This window comes from Pleurodeles waltl, chromosome 3_1 (genome assembly GCF_031143425.1).
Source record: "Pleurodeles waltl isolate 20211129_DDA chromosome 3_1, aPleWal1.hap1.20221129, whole genome shotgun sequence".
In the NCBI taxonomy this organism is placed as follows: Eukaryota; Metazoa; Chordata; class Amphibia; order Caudata; family Salamandridae; genus Pleurodeles; species Pleurodeles waltl.
Window position 1 is genome coordinate 2001712157 of NC_090440.1, and position 16059 is coordinate 2001728215.

At 42.5% G+C, this 16059-nt stretch overlaps 1 protein-coding gene across 5 annotated transcripts in view; it reads left to right on the plus strand.

Moving 5' to 3' along the window:
- The window catches only part of BRIP1 (BRCA1 interacting DNA helicase 1), a 967251-nt gene extending 961866 nt beyond the window's left edge, over nt 1-5385 (plus strand). For 4 of the 5 annotated variants that reach the window (XM_069226443.1, XM_069226446.1, XM_069226444.1 and 1 more), the window contains one exon: nt 1091-5385. In XM_069226443.1, the coding sequence (XP_069082544.1) occupies nt 1091-1989 (899 nt within the window). In that variant the 3' untranslated portion in view covers nt 1990-5385. The remainder of the gene's footprint in view (nt 1-1090) is intronic. The other variant, XR_011201660.1, reaches the window with a different exon arrangement.
- Nucleotides 5386-16059: the final 10674 nt, after the last annotated feature.

Consider the following 16059-nt stretch of genomic DNA (forward strand, 5'->3'; position numbering starts at 1 on the left):
CATGGAAAGGGAGAAAATATCAACACTTTTACTTTCCCTGACTGAGACTGTGGGAGGTGCAAGGCTATTTAAGTGTTTAATAGCATGGTAGAGTCTCAATAATGATACAATTAACAGATTCCAGATAGCACTGAAGGCTGAAGCTTCTGTTTTTTTCCCTCAAGCATGCATAGACCTTGCTTCAGAGTGACAATTATTCAGCCTCCTTGCCCAGTCTATCCCTGTCCTTTGCTTATAGTTGGTCTCCTTCTGCAGTGGTGAAGGTGAGTTAAATTACTATGGAGTAGTCTGTGTCAGGAGTCCAGAATATTTCAGGTACATCATCTATCTATTTTGTGCTGTCCCCTCTGCTGAGACTGCCAGTGGAGGTGATAATAGCCCGTTTTTGTTAAAGCCTCTGTTAACTGGAGTGAGATGATCAGTGGTTTTACAGGATCCAACCAAGCTGTTAGTGATACAGATCAGTTCCTTCTAACCTGAGCGTGATAGCTAAAGACCTAGAGCTGAAAGGCTTGTTAATCTACTAGTAACATTGCCCCCATCTCACAATGGTAAAACCATAGAATATGTGGGATGGATCTCATAGTATCTTGAGACAATAAGCAGACACCTGGAATCCATGTGGTACTGGTTCTTCATATATACAATGTCAGTCCTGTCTATTTAAGGCTGCCCAGTTATCCAGCAGTGGTGCTCTGTCTTTGCTACAGCCATGGAGGAAAGGGCCTTGTGTAGCACAATGATGTAAACTGAATCACTATCAAGTGCTTACGGGTTGAGCGACTATGTCAGTTATCTCCAACTGGAGGTGTTCAGTCAGTTTTTTTCTAAGCAGTGCTAGTTTTGACAGAAGAGGGTAATGCAACACAGCAAAATATCATCCAGAATCTCAGTGTTGTTTGGGCGGTATCTGGAATTAGAGCTTCTTATTTCAAAATTGCCAGCAGAGCTGCTTCACCACATCTCCCTTGAGTTGTATCATTAGAGTTACAGTCTAGCAGTTTGATAGAATGTAACAATTAATTTTATTGTATAGTTCATCTGTTGTATGAATTAATAGTGACATGTAACCGTGTTGGTTTACCTGCAGGTGATCAGCAGCGTGAAGCATGCAGTGATGCCCCCCTCCCAGCGGTGAATGGAAGATGTGGCCGCTCGGCGCCTACCAGCGGCCCTGTTAGACCTAAGAAGCAAAAACAATGGAAGCAATGGAACACACCAGAGTTCATGAAGAGTTTCTTCAACTGTAAACCAATTACTTCAACACCACTGCCTGGACCGTCAAGGACGTGCAACTCTACAGTGATTGATCTGTGCCAGGAAGACAGTGAGGTTACATTCTGTCAACCAGGTAATGGAGTACACCGAAGACCATCCCTGCCCTTATGCATCCAGCCAGAATATGTGGACCTCACTTCCTCCATGTTGACAACTGATGCTCCTGTCGAATCTTTAGAGGCATTATATAGTAATGAGCAGCTTCCTGGTAATGATGACATTGTAACTTTGAACATTGACCTTTCGCCCGTGAGGGAGGAAACAGACCAGTCACTATTGAACTTACCCACGATTGAAAATGGGGATGAAACCATCTATTTCACGCCCGAACTTTATGATAATGGGGACGGCTTAGACCCCGATGGGCAAAATGGTGGACCATTGGTGGTGAACAGTTCGTCCACTGAGCCTGTGGAGGATGTGAACGCAGATGAATTCTCTGTTGCTGTAGAGGAGATTTTTGAAATTGGTAGCCCCAGAATGAGCGGGATGAGCATGAGGACAATGGAAGCAAGCCAAAATGCTGCAAAGGGCAGAACAGCTCCTTTTGAGGCTGGTCAGGGTGAGGCAGTTGCCCTACCTCAGAAAGTGGCTAGTGTAGACGAACTGAGACAGGAGCAGCCTGGTCCAACACAGAGCAGGAAGAATAGGCTATCCAGATCACGAAACAGAGGTGTGGCTTCTTCAAATTTAAATGAGTCGTGGTCATAAATGTTTCTGCTCCTCTTGGTGTTAGTGTGAATGCAGGAGCACTTGGATCAGATGTGTTCTTGCGGGCTGGTGTAAGACCTGCCCAGGGGGAAGAGGAGTGGTAAAAATATCATGTTTGCAGTAACCACATGAATGGTTGGTTACCTCTAGAGTATGCTGTGTTTAATTAAAGGACTCTATTGAGGGCACTAACACTTTTGTAAGTATGGAAAAAAATCAGAAAATACGTGTATATTTTTATATTTGCTCTCATGTTTTATCTCTGGTATGCTTTCCAGGCAGGTAACGACTGGGAAGTCACATGGTGGTAATTTGTCAATTAAAATGATAATCTTCGGTGTTAAGCTTTGAGGCCTTGGCGTGATCAGGTGGCAGCAGTGAGTCATCAGTGTAACTAACACATGACTTCTATTTTTGTGTCTTAGGGCTGGAAGTTGATTCACAAGTGTCTGTGTTCTGTGTTACTTCAGCTCTATGTCTATCCTCCATTTTCCTTCCGCAGGGGCACCTCCATTTGCAATTCCTCTCCATCACGTTTGCATTCCAATAGGACATTTGACGGCCAGTGATGCAGAGCATGTCACCGGAGGTAGTGCTTCTGTTGACGAGAAGGTACATGCTCCCCTGCCTGTGCAGAACACTGTTCAGTAGAAAGAAAGACTTTGATGGACCAAGTAAGGCTCTTGGTGATTGCTTGCCTTAGTACAGCCTCTACTTTGTCTGCTGCGGTGCATGGCGCAAGTGTGACCTCTAGTTAGACCCCTCTGAGGGCAGGAGAAAACTAAGAACCAGTTACAGGCAGGTCTTCTGAGACCAGTGGTGTCTGGGAGATATGATCCTATCAGTGCATAGGCATAAGATGGCGTTTCCAGAAGCGAAATCCTAAAGGACCTTTCAATAGTCTTAAAGGGAATGATGGAATTACAGAAAATAGCAATCTTCTCTACATTGTTAAAAATGATTACTTTTGGTGTGCCTGGGGTAATGTTACGCCTCCAGTCCTCAGCAATCTTGCTGAAGGAAGATGGTATATAATATTTGGTTTCTAATCAGTTAATTTGCCCCTCCCATCAAATATTGCAAGCCATTCCCTCTTACAGTATTTTACAAATCTAGAAAAAAATCATGTTTTGAATGTTCAAATATTTTTAGATGTTTCCGTTACCTGGCGGGCCCATGACATCATTTGAAAAATCGGCCATCAGCGAATCGGATACATTACGCTTCATCAGATGATCCTGCGGTCATAGTGAAGAAACAAGAAGGAAAAACTACTGTGATAACAACAAAGAAAAAAAAGGCAACACCAACGTATAATGACCCTTCCCTCCGTTCTTCCTTCCAAGCCGAGCCTATCCATCAAACCATCCCAGAACCTGGAAAATGTGCGGCAACACCTGCAGCTCGGTGCTCCGGACTCAGCAGGGCACTCAGGGCTCAGCGGGGCACTCAGGACTCAGCAGGGCACCCAGGACTCCTGGCCGAAGATGATCCAGGCAAGCTCTGCGTCTGTTGTCCTTCGCTACATATGGCCACACCTGACTCCAGGTGTATGTCATCTTCTCGTGCTCAGGCATCTGCAATTGGTTGCATTGCCAATACTTTCATATATTGTGTCTGCCGATCTGGGCTTGACGCGAAGTTTTCATTTTGCCCATCATGTATGTTTATTTGCACCTTTTCTGTTTGAATGCTCATAGTTCAGGCTATTGTTCTGTTAACTATTAGAACGATGTACAGGATTCTGATGTACTTTGATAATCAAAGAATCCCTAACCCAGTGTTATAATTTTTGCATTTAAATATTTCGTGTTCCTCAGACATATCCCGCCACTCCTTGAAGGGTTGAATCGTGTCCTTCACAGGCATATTTATCAATGCGAAGCACAGACAGTCTTAGTAAGGTCTTAGGGCCCAAACACTCTTTTAAAAAAAAAAAAAAAAAAAAAATCCTTGCACAGACACAGTAACAAAGGTGTCCTGGCACGGACACGCAGAGACAGGTGCCCTTGCACAGGCACGTCCCCTCGCTGTGATACGCGTGGCACGGGCTCCTTTCACAGACACTCGTAGATCTCTCTGCACGGGCCCTTTCTGAAAGGTTTCCTTGCACTGCCACTCTCAGAAGAGTCTCCGGATGCAGACACTGTCAATGTCTGCCTGCAAAAACACTCTCAGCAAGACCTTGACAAAGCACGCTCATACATCCTGCGTGCACGGACTAGCAAATGTCGACTGGTATATTTAGCATTATTTGAGAGATAAACACATATTATTAGCCTGGATTTTTTCTCTCTTGGTTCTGCTTAGGAAATGCTCCATATTTTATTTTTTGCAGACTAGGGGACAGGAGGGGACCGTGTAGCCGAACCCACGCCCCATACAACCGTAACTAAGTGGCATTTGTTGATTTAGTTACATTTAAGCCATGGAATTCAAAGTTTCTTTTCCCCATTAAATGCCAGTTTCCTTAAAAATATAATCTGTGACGACAATTACTGGTGTAATTTATTGAATTTTTCAACTGGCATCTCTGGTTGACTGACGTGAAATAATTTGTTGCTTTGTTGAATCTAATTCTGAATTGGTGGTGCAAAATCAGGAAGCGAGATTTGGGTCACAGGGCCTGGGGCATCTCTGGGTATGGCCTGGGACGCACAAGAGAAGCACCCCCACGCACCCTGGCAACATCGATCTTTCCACACAACACTTTCTACGTTTTGGGAACATATATGTCTCTAGAAGACTCATATAACTGAGTAACTATTGGTAGTTGTACCTGATGACTCAGTGCCACCAGAGCACAAAGCCTCACACTCTGGCTTTATTTTACAAACAATCTGATAACGTAGTCCATTGAGCCAACACTGACGCCCCTATTGGCAGGAAGTTGTGTCATAAGTAAAGCAGGGCCATCTTGAGTATTATTTCCATTTCCTTCACACCATGCACTTTGGCTGCCATTTTGTATTTGCACCATACGTAAGAACAATGTTTGTAGACATAAGAAGCAAACCCCACGGACATAGTTGTGCTTGCTGTTACTTCTCTGATTTGGTGGAGGTGGGATGTGTGAGCCAGAGCGATGGAACTGCCCCATAGCAGACATTTGAAATGCCTACAGAAGAACTGCTGGACCATAGCTCCCTACCCATTCCCTTACTAAAGCAGCATTTAAACGCTCTTATGTTAAATATAAATCTCTTTACTTTAAAATATTCCACTCATCTCAAGGTTGAACTATTGCTTTAAAAAATCCATCACACTATTGTATCTTCTGCGCACTAATGTATTATGCTTTTTTGAATAATGTGGATGCTAGCATTCCCTTGTTGAGATTTTTTTACTTGAAAACCTTGTTTTAAGCATGTTGCCATATTAAACATTTATGATTAATTTGTGACTTGATTAGTTAATTTCAGTTAAACTTACCTATGTTTATTTTCCTATGTAGTATCGATCTCTTTCCATTTGATATATTTGTATTGAATTTTACGATTGTATATGAGAATATCAACTACAGAAATATCGTACTACAAGAATAGTGTACCAAAAATATGAACAACCAAAACATTGTGGCGGTAATTATGTATTGGTAGGTGTACATTTACTATTCCTAACTCCTCCCTTGACTATATGTGTATATAGTCAGGGTAATGCATGTGGAGTTAAGATTAGTTGACCAATACTTACCTTCGTACACTTAACTTGTCAATGTTTTGGTCTTTGACATTTTTGCTAAATATTTGTGAGGCACAATTTTAAAAACTCGATATTCCGATACCATACTAGCTTGAGAGACAAATGTCAGTTTCATGGCCTCTTCTTTTAGAGATTACCCTGGAGTTCTGTATTTTTAGCCTGTACAGTTCTTTTACCAAACAGCAAAGGTAAATCTAAAACACTGAGTTGTGGTTCCAAATGGCAGTACCTCGCTGGTATTGAAAATCAGAAAGGTGGGACCTACAAAACCACAATTGCAGGGTAAATCTAATAAATACTCTACCAAGCAAGCTCCTGATGGTACTAAGAAACGCTGGGATAAAAAACAACAAACACCTAAAAAAGAAAGGCGAGAATCTCCGCATACGGAGATCCCACAGAATAGATATAATCTCAGAAATAGAGATAATATAAAAACGCCTGACAGATATCAATATAGTGATACACGCCAATCTTGTTCCTTTCAAGACTCACCGGAAAAACGCAATGAGAGAGGTGGTCGGTCAGAGCGAAGAACTGAGTACGTGATACCGAGACAGGAATCACAACACTCAACAGAAGTTTCTGTTAAAAAAGAGGAGAAACTTCCTCAACAAAAACCCCAATTCAAAAAGAAAAAAGTGGCAGCAGTTGCAGTTCGTCATGCTACTCAAGAAGAGGACTCTATTGAAGAACAAGAAGTGGGCATTAGCACCATTAGACATCACAGCAGAGGTCACAATAGTTTGCCGAATCTTCTAGACCATCTGGAGGTGAAAGCAACTGATGACTTCCTACAAGTAGAAACTGCGGACATGCATGTCTCCACACCTGATAGGGTGTACAAAGTAACGTTACAGTTAGAAGGAGACATAGAGCGCACAATTGATGCAATTTTTTGGGACGGCGTCGTAAACATATTTGATATTCTGCTGGCCGAAAGGGATGGGCCAGCTGAATTTGTCCGTACTTGCCCATATGGGGAGTTGTTATCAAACCTTCTTTCTCACCCCTTGTTCCAGAGGAGCTTGCAGAGTCCTACGCCATTGATTGGGCATTGGCACAGGCGCCCGCGTTATATCGCAACCATGTAGGGTGGGATAAAGACTCCCCCTATCATGTGATCCCTATTATAAATCAACCTCAACCACAACCCCAGTATCCAATTAAACATGATGCAAAAGCACTTGTGAGGGACATCCTCACACAACTGGAGTACCAGGGCATAATTGAACCCTGTATCTCGCCAATGAATAATCCCTTATTCCCTGTAGCTAAACAGGACCATTCGTACAGAATAGTTTTAGATTACAGACATTTAAATGGTCATACATGCACATACGCTATACAAATCTCACATAGCACAGCACTCATGAACAACATAGTGCGCAAAAATACAAAACAAGACTGGACATTTCCAATGGTTTCTTCTGCCAAAATATAGCACCTTAGAGTAGAGACTGAACAAGTTTCAGCACACTAGGCTCCCAGAAAAAAATTCAGTTGTTTACCCCAGGGGTACAGGAACAGTCCAGGACTGTGCGCGGCTAGTGTGACTTCAGTATTGCACGACATTGATCCTGAAGAACTGTCCTATGTAGATTATATTTATCTCACGGATGATGAATTGCTGCAACATTTAAGACGAGTAGCCTGCATTGTTGTGGGATTTGCCGAGTTTGGCTACAAATTAAATAAAAAAAATAGCCTTCCTTAGCGTCCTGTTTTTGGGATATGAGCTATCAAGTGAAAGAAAGAGCTTAGTGCCACAATTCCTGTAAAAATGTGCACAGTTACAACCTCCAAATACAATTTTTAAAAATCCAGTCCCTTTTGGGTTTTCTACATTTTGGCACAATTTACATTCTAGATTATGCATCATGGGTAAAACCTTTATATGACTCAATACGTCCTGACTTTTCAAGTACATTTTGGACAGTCAAACACACACGCATTCTCAGCTTTGCAAACAGACTTGCTTGTAGCACAACACTTACACACAAGGGACAACAAAAAACATCTGGTCATCAGAGTAATTGCTGGTGCCATTGGTTTTACCTATGTAACTTTCAATGAGGGTGAGATAGTCCCGATTGCATACAAATCACCTTTTTTATTCAGCAGCAGAACAACGCTTTGCTCCCACTGAGAAAATTCTCACTGCTGTTCAGATGGCTGTCATTAAAGAAAGACCACTGGCCCAGGGGAAATGCATTAGTGTCGTCTCTCCAATTCCAGCCCTGAAGGCTGTTACCAAAGCTAAAGCATTACTTCCACATTGGATTCAATGGGAAATGTCTTTGACAGCCACTGATGTTGACTACATTGTTGACCCAAAATTACAAACTCAAGAATTATTGCAATATGATCTAGAATGGCCAGTTCCAGCACATACATTGCCTATTGATCAGTGTCAAAGAGTCATGTTTACCGATGGCTCAGCACAACCTGCAATTGGCACAAAACATCAATGCTGCTTGTCGTAAGTGGCTGTATGGAAGATAATACACTTTGTCTCCAGCATATATTCACGCAAACTTTAGGGGATTGCACAGCACAACTAGCAGAGCTAAAGGCTCTGGTGATGGCACCGGAACATACAGATCCAACACAGTTAACACTGATTGTTTGTGATTCGTACTACTGTGTCCAGTCCTTCAATTAATATCTGCATTACTGGCGCCAGAATGGGTTCAGAGATTCGAAAGGCAACACCATGAAACCCAGACTTCTGTGGGGGAAAGTAGGTGATCTGAAGGAAACGCTACCAAATGTCCATGTTGTACATACACTTGGATACCAGCGCGTTGGAATACACACTGCTGGAAATACACTGGCTGGTGAAGCAGCCAAATCAGCAGTAGCTACGGCTATTGCTGCAGTAACCCGTTCTGGAACGAAACCGGGCGATGACATATGGGCTGCTGTGAAAGCCACGGCTGAAGGCACGCCCTATCCAAAAGCATTTGCTGCTAAATATTCCTACCAAATGGGAGGCTGCCTTGATGCCAAAGTAAAGATACCTGGCGTGGGGGTGCGAGGAATTCCCAACAAAGACATGAGATCAGAGTTGATTAAAGCAGCACATGAGGGGGTTGCATTGGCCCATGCTGGTGTGGCGGCTACAATAGCATTATTGCAAGCACAGTATTGGTGGCCAGGTCTATACAAACAGGCCAAGCAGTATGTCCTTTGTTGTGACATCTGGCAACAAATTAAGGGTTCCACCGTCAAACGCTCACCGCAGACACCCCTCCTAATTTCCAACAAACCATTACAATGTGTGTACTTGGACCATTGTGGTCCTCTAACACCGGACAGTGCATACAAATACATTTTAGTCGCTGTTGACTCTTGCTCCAGATTTCTATGGGTGTGGCCACAACGCTCGGCTGATGCTCGGACTGTTATTAAAGATTTGCAAGTCTTTATCGCCACATAAGCATTGGCGGCTTTCCACTCCGACCAGGGCCCTGCTTGTGCCTCAAGGGCATTCAGGGACACCATGGCTTCGTTAGGGGTCCAACTCCATTACTCGTCTCCATTTCATCCTGAGGGAAATAGCGTAGTGGAGCGACAAAACTGTGAGTTAAAGCAGTACTTAACAGCCAGAGTCTTAGGTACGGGTCGTAGTTGGCTTAATCACCAGGGTGGAGTCCAGAAAGCACTTAACAATCTGCCTAGGAGGTCCCTGGGGGGTCGTACTTCATACAAGTGCCTGTTTGGAACTCAAATGCATGTTCCAGATCTTGATGGTCCTGGCGTGGAGGCAACAGAAACACCTTTTGACATAAATGAACGTGTCACTGTCTTGCAGGAATTACAACAGTTCCGTGACAACAACGTTTCAGCCAGTGCTGCCTCCACAGGAATTTAGGATGTACCAATATCACCTACCGGCTGGATTTCTAAAGTTGTGTATCTAGTACGTGAAAAGATTGCTGTGAAAAAGGAGTTTGGTCCTCCTTATCGTGCACCGGTCCTAGTCTTGGGAATACACAGTACCAAAACTGTCATTCTACCACCATTGGCTCTAAAGAAAATCGCTTTGTAGCTATCGACAATGTCAAGTTACACCATGTGGCCGATCATGCACAGCAGACCAAGAGGAGCAGCCAGTAGTTCCCGAATCCCTCTCACTACTGGTCAAGATGTCCCTCTATAGGTTTTGAGCAGCAACGCTGACACCTCTCCAAGCTTGGGGAGGGTGGAAAATGATCTTGCATTAGTTCCACTAACATCTATTACAACAGATAATACAGAAATTACTGATCGCTTTGACACAACTTCAACACAGACAGATGGCGTCATTTACTATGAACCACTGCAGGAGACCCCTACCAGTTCTCCTCCTACAAATATGGTTCCAGTTTTTGCACGAACTGCTTCTGGATACTTTGCCGATGTCAACTACACTTTCTCGAACTCATTTGCCTCTTTTACATCTCAACTGCTAAAAACACTTAAGCTGATAAACTGCCTTAAAACAAATTACTTTATTTTCCCATGGAACTATCTGTGGCTTTCTGTGACTGCATTAGCTTTCCTCCTTTGGAAAGGCTTTGTCATAACATTCTTTCTATTAATGCATGGTCATTTTCTTCCTGAAAGATCAACAGTTGAACTGGTGGATGAGGTCCTTAAACCCCATTTTTCATCTCTCAAGGTCAGCAGAGACTTGTCTTTCGTGAACATATCCGCTATACCAATTCCTGATGGGGTTATTTGGGATAAGGTCACATTTGATATATACGGCCCCACGGAGGCCACTCAAATCCCATATGTGTTTAAACTTTCAATGAACAATGTAATAACACCCGGAGTTGTTTCTGATGACTGGGATGTGGAAACAGTTGATTTCATGATGATTGAATTGCAGTATTTTACTGTATTTGAAAGGGAAGATGTTTATCAATCTAAAGAGAATTATGGTGATATGTTTTGCTATAATTATCATCGGCACCATTTCATTCACAGAGCAAGTACCCCAAAGACTATTTTTAATTACACCCAATGGGAACATTGTCCAACTCCACCACAAGGGAGTTCTAAAACATAGTCTGAAAAGTTTGCATATTTTTCTGGGCACAATGTTAAAAATGCTGAGTCATATTATTTTAAATTGCCATCAATGGAAAATGTACACATATTACTGCAGATACGAAATTCATGTATTCGGATTCCTTTGTTTCCTGGTTGGCCATAGAAGGCTATGAATATTGGCTGACGTCGATTGATTTAAAAAGTGTGTGGGGAACAAGAAATTGGCAAATAAGGGGGAAGGAAGCTTTATTTAGAGCATGTCTGATACTTGTTCAAATGATATTTCTAAATGAAACAGTACAACAAACAAGTCGCTTAGGCTTACCAAAAATTAAGGATTTGAATGTGCCCAGTATTCCAGCTCCTGCAAAATTTTACAAATGGCAAAAGTATATCAATGCAACTGAAGATCAGCTCGATGAATAGGTCCAGAATGGTATGTTTAATGCCTCACTGCCGCGTCCTGGCGGATTGGTTATTGTGGCCAATAGATACCAATGGGTGTCATAAACGTTTTATAAACTCCACAGGGGGGTTTTAGAACAAGTAGGCCGAATCCTCGCTATGTGTCATTCGAACATGCCGGTATAGTAACAACATATAGTGTAGGAAAACTATGCCAGCAATGGTTGAAGAGTTCCTCACTAGATGCTGTTAGAGAACACCTAAGTCTCCTGTCTAATACACTAATTTACAGGACTTCCTGTTAGGCCCCAGAAAACAACGCAGAAAGTGCTTCTCATACGCAGTCTATAATGAAATTTGGGAGCTTTCCCAACAAGAAGCTGCTGCCCGGTTAAGGCAAATAGATCAGGAATACTTACAGAAGGCATTAGCTGTTGTAGATAATGGGATTATTACCCTGTCCGACCGGATATACACCTTAAACAACCTGGTTTCTTCTGCAATAGACCTAATACAAAGTGACATGTCTTCTTTACACCATGGACAGAGTCAACCAAGGTCCATTTTGCAGTTGGGTTGGACACTTCAAACATTGAAGGCAGGTCACGTTCCCTGGCAACACTTTAGCGCAAGAGACATATTCTCCACATTTAATTTAACACGACAACAACAACAACTAATGGCTAAGAAAGAAAGACTTATGTCATGTTATACATCGAAAAGTTAGAAAAGTTGCTTTTTGCTGTGGCTGAAATACCATCTGCTGAGTAGATAATACATGGGGTCATTAATCTGCCTATTTCAACACTTCAATTCACGTCCTGCTTAAAACACATTTCAGTAGGCAGATATGAAAGGCTAGGAGATAGTTACATCCATGAACAAACAAATGTCTCAGTGGCATGAAAGAAGTCTTTCTTAGCGGTAGTGAATGCGAGACTTCTGTCAGCCATTCAATGGTTTGTAAACAGCTGTCCCTGCACAGGGCGTGTAACACTTCAGCAGCGAACTTGGCTTGTTATCTGAAGGGAGTTCCAGACCCCTTGATTAGACCTGCGTTCCAGGTGCTCTCAAATGGCAGCTATGTTCTCCTCAGTAGTGAAAACTGTTGTGGGATGCGAGCCGGAATAGTTTGTTGTTTCGGTCTCCAAGATAGTTACATGCTGCGGGAATGTACTTTTTCGTCCTACAAGAGGGAGGGAAGTAGCTGAGATTTGGCCCCATATTGCTACTTCAAATGTGAATTTTGACGAGTTGAGCAGACTCTGCTTTATTGTTCCAAAAACATGTGCCGCTTACATCTGCACGCAAAATCTATGCGCTTCATGTGGCAAGGTCATCAGCGGAGATACAGTCCCTTTTTAAGTGCTAACTTTCCGAGACACTTTGGTGACCTCGTGGGACGAATATTTAATGCGTCCAGTATTACTGGAATCGCAAACTTCTTTAAGGCTGTTGATTGAAAAGATACCTATTTTAGTTGCAAAGGCGGTTGAAAGTTTATATCATGAAGGAAAAAAGCAGTCTGATAAGCTGACGCTGAAATGTCTTAAAAGCTGCATTCAGGAAGAAAATCTCCTGATAGCCCTCTTAAGTGTGCTATGCCTCACATGGACATATGAATACTGACACCCTGTATTCATGTTGATGAACTATATATATATATGTGTGTGTGTGTGTGTGTATATATATATATATATATATATATATATATATATACTGAAAAAGTGATGCTATAAATAGGTGAAAATGTAAGTTGAAAGATAACATTTTAAACCCCCCCCCAAAAACTCACCAGTTATAATTAAAATGAAGTAACTATAACTTGCTTACTCACCATGTACAGTAATTTCATTGATGATGTCATTTCAGATGTCATCAGTAATGTTATCCATGATATCATAGAACGTTTCATGAATGATGTTATATGGGAGGTTATAATCAGTACATGGTGAAGTGCGTACGTTATGTTACTCTCTTTAAATATAACTGGTGAAATTCAGGTTTTTCCTTTTAGTTTAAAATGTTATGTTTTAACTTAAATATCCAGCAAACTGTAACATCACTTTAACTTTTTTTTTTTTTCTTCTTTCTCTTTCAGAAAGTAATATATTATTACCAATCCCCCCACCTCCCACAGGTATAGTGGGTTGGCCAGGCTGCATGCCGTGCTTCCAACCCCCCACAGGTGGCCTCATCCCTGCCACACACACCCAAAGGCTGTACATGGGGTGGAGTTGGACGCAGGGACTGGCCTTTGGCTAGGCACTGCATATACCCTCCCCCTTCCATGGTCACTCAACCCTCCACCATGTGCAGCATTGGGTTAGCAGTAGTGCCTGGCCTACCCCATGGGACACCCACCCCAAAATGGTTTGTTAATTTAGTTTTTTGATCCTCTGGGCATTCTCATGAGTATAGGGGTTGCACTGGCTCCTGTGAGAGTTCCGCAGGAGTGTGGCAAGCCCAAATGTATTTATTTATATATTGAAATTTGCTCTGGCGCCCCCCCCACATGGTCCAGAGATCAGGGTACCCCTACCCTGTCCCTCTATACTTTTTTTAAAAAACTTTTTTTTTTAAGGCTTTCGTACCAAGTTTCCGTGTGCTATAATGGAAGCCACGGTCTTTCTCTTCATGTTGCGGCCAGCCAATCAGGGTACAAGCTTTCACGGGACTCCCAGGAGCTTCTCATTCGTGCAAGAGCAAAGCAGCCTAGCAGAAAATAGCCCCCTCAGCCAATCAAGTTGCTCTAATAATTAAAGTTGAGTGCTGTGGGACTGCTCTGTACCCAACCATTCAGATATCTATCAATTTTGAATCTTAATTTCTCAAAAACTACTAAAGGTATTTGCACCAAATCACAAAAAGTAATGCTGTAGCTGTGTGCCACATTTGGTGTCATTCTGTTCAGCCATTTTGGCTGTAGCACTGTTACAAATCCTGATGGAAATTGCCTGGGGAAATTGCATTTTAGGAACCACTTTTTCTTTGCCTCCGCTTGACAGATCACCTATGTTTTTGGAAAAGTAAGTGAAGATTCATCAAATAGGGTCAAAGTTCTTAGGAAGATTAAATCTGTGTCCTATGGTAACTAGGTCCTAAATATACGAGATATATTTTTTTGTAATTAAAAAAATTAAAGCTTAAAGCTTAGTTATGGTTAGGAAAACATATTTCCCTATACAAACCAACTTTGAGCTACACAAACTTTAAAAATTCCAAAGTTATATTTATAACTGTAATTTACAATTTATCCATCACCTTCAAATTATTATAAAAAGTGTACCTTGTTACACACTTGTTTCAGTTTGGTAACCAGATAACACTATCTATAACTGGGTACTGGAGTGGCGTAAAGTGTAATAGCATATAGTGTAGTAGCATACAGTGGAGTGGCGTACAGTGAAGTGGTGTGGACTGGAGTCTTGTATTGAGGGGTGGGGTAGAGTTTAATAGCATACAGTGGAGTAGTGTACAGTGCAGTGGAGTAGAGTGGAATACCATACAAAAGAGGGGCAGAGATCAGTTGTGTACAGTGTAATAGCGTAGTGTGGAGTGGTGTACAGTAGAATAGCATGGAGGGGCGTAGAGTGGAGTGGCATACATTGGAGTGGTGTAGATTGGATTGGTGTACAGTGGAGTGCGGTACAGTGAAGTGGCATCCACTAGACTAGCATAGAGTGTACACTGAAGTGGTGTAGAGTGGAGTAGCATATAGTGGAGTGGCTTACAGTGGAATAGTGTAGACTGGAACAATGTACAGCAGAGTGGCATAGCGTGGAATAGTATATAGTGGAGTAGCGTACAGTGCAGTGGCTTAGAGTGAAATGGTTTAGACTGGAATGGGGTAGAGTGTAAAAGCATACAGTGGAATGCTGTCCAATGGAGTAGCTTAGAATGGAGTGGTGTAGTGTGTAGTAGCATACAGTGGATTGTCTTACAGTGGAATAGCATAGAGTGGAGTGGCATACACTGGAATGGTGTAGGGTGAAATAGCATATATTGGAGTAGTGTTTAGCAATGTGCCATACAGTGGAGTGGCGTACGCTGAAGAGGTATAGAGTGGAGTTTCATACAGTGTAATAGAGTATACTGGACTGGCAGAGAATGGAGTTGTGTACAGTGTAATAGTGTAGAGCAGGGTGGTGTACAGTGAAGTGGCATAGAGTGTAATTGTGTATAGTGGAGGTGCGTATAATGAAGTGGTGTAGACTAGTGGCGTTTAGTAGCATGGGGTAGAGTGTAGTAGCATACAGTGGAGTGGTGTACATAGGACTGGCATCCAGTCGAATAGCATAGAATGAAGTGGTGCAGAGTGGAGTGCCATACACTGGAGTGGTGTAAAGTGGAGTAGCATACAGTGTAATAGTGTACAGTAGGCTGTTGTAGAGTGGAGTGGCATATAGTGGAGTGCCATACAGTACAATGGCGTAGAGTGGGGTTGCGTCCAAGGAGTGGGGCACAGTGGATTGACATAGACGGGAGTGGCATAGAGTGGAGGAGTGTACAGTGTAAGAACGTGTATTGTCATGGAATACAGTGGTGTTGCGTACAGTGTAATAGCGTAGAGTGTAGTGGCTACAGTGGCGTGGCATACAGATTTATGTGAAATTTAGCAGCGTAATGTAGATTATGGTGTGCAGAGTAACCCAAAACAGCGAATTACGTTGCCTTACGTTTCTCCAGATTTACCAGTCAATGCAGGTTCACGCATGGTGGCCTTGCATTGCTTTGTAAATCTAACCTAAGTATTGCATTGCCCTTGCAACACCCTGTGGGAATCAAGGGTACTACAATCCAAAAATACAGCTAGGTCTTAGTTATATTTTGGGTCATAGTATGCCGTGATGACTTTGCAGTATACCACGGTACATGGCGATGACAAGCCAGTTTATAATTGGCTAATGGTAGCTTTTT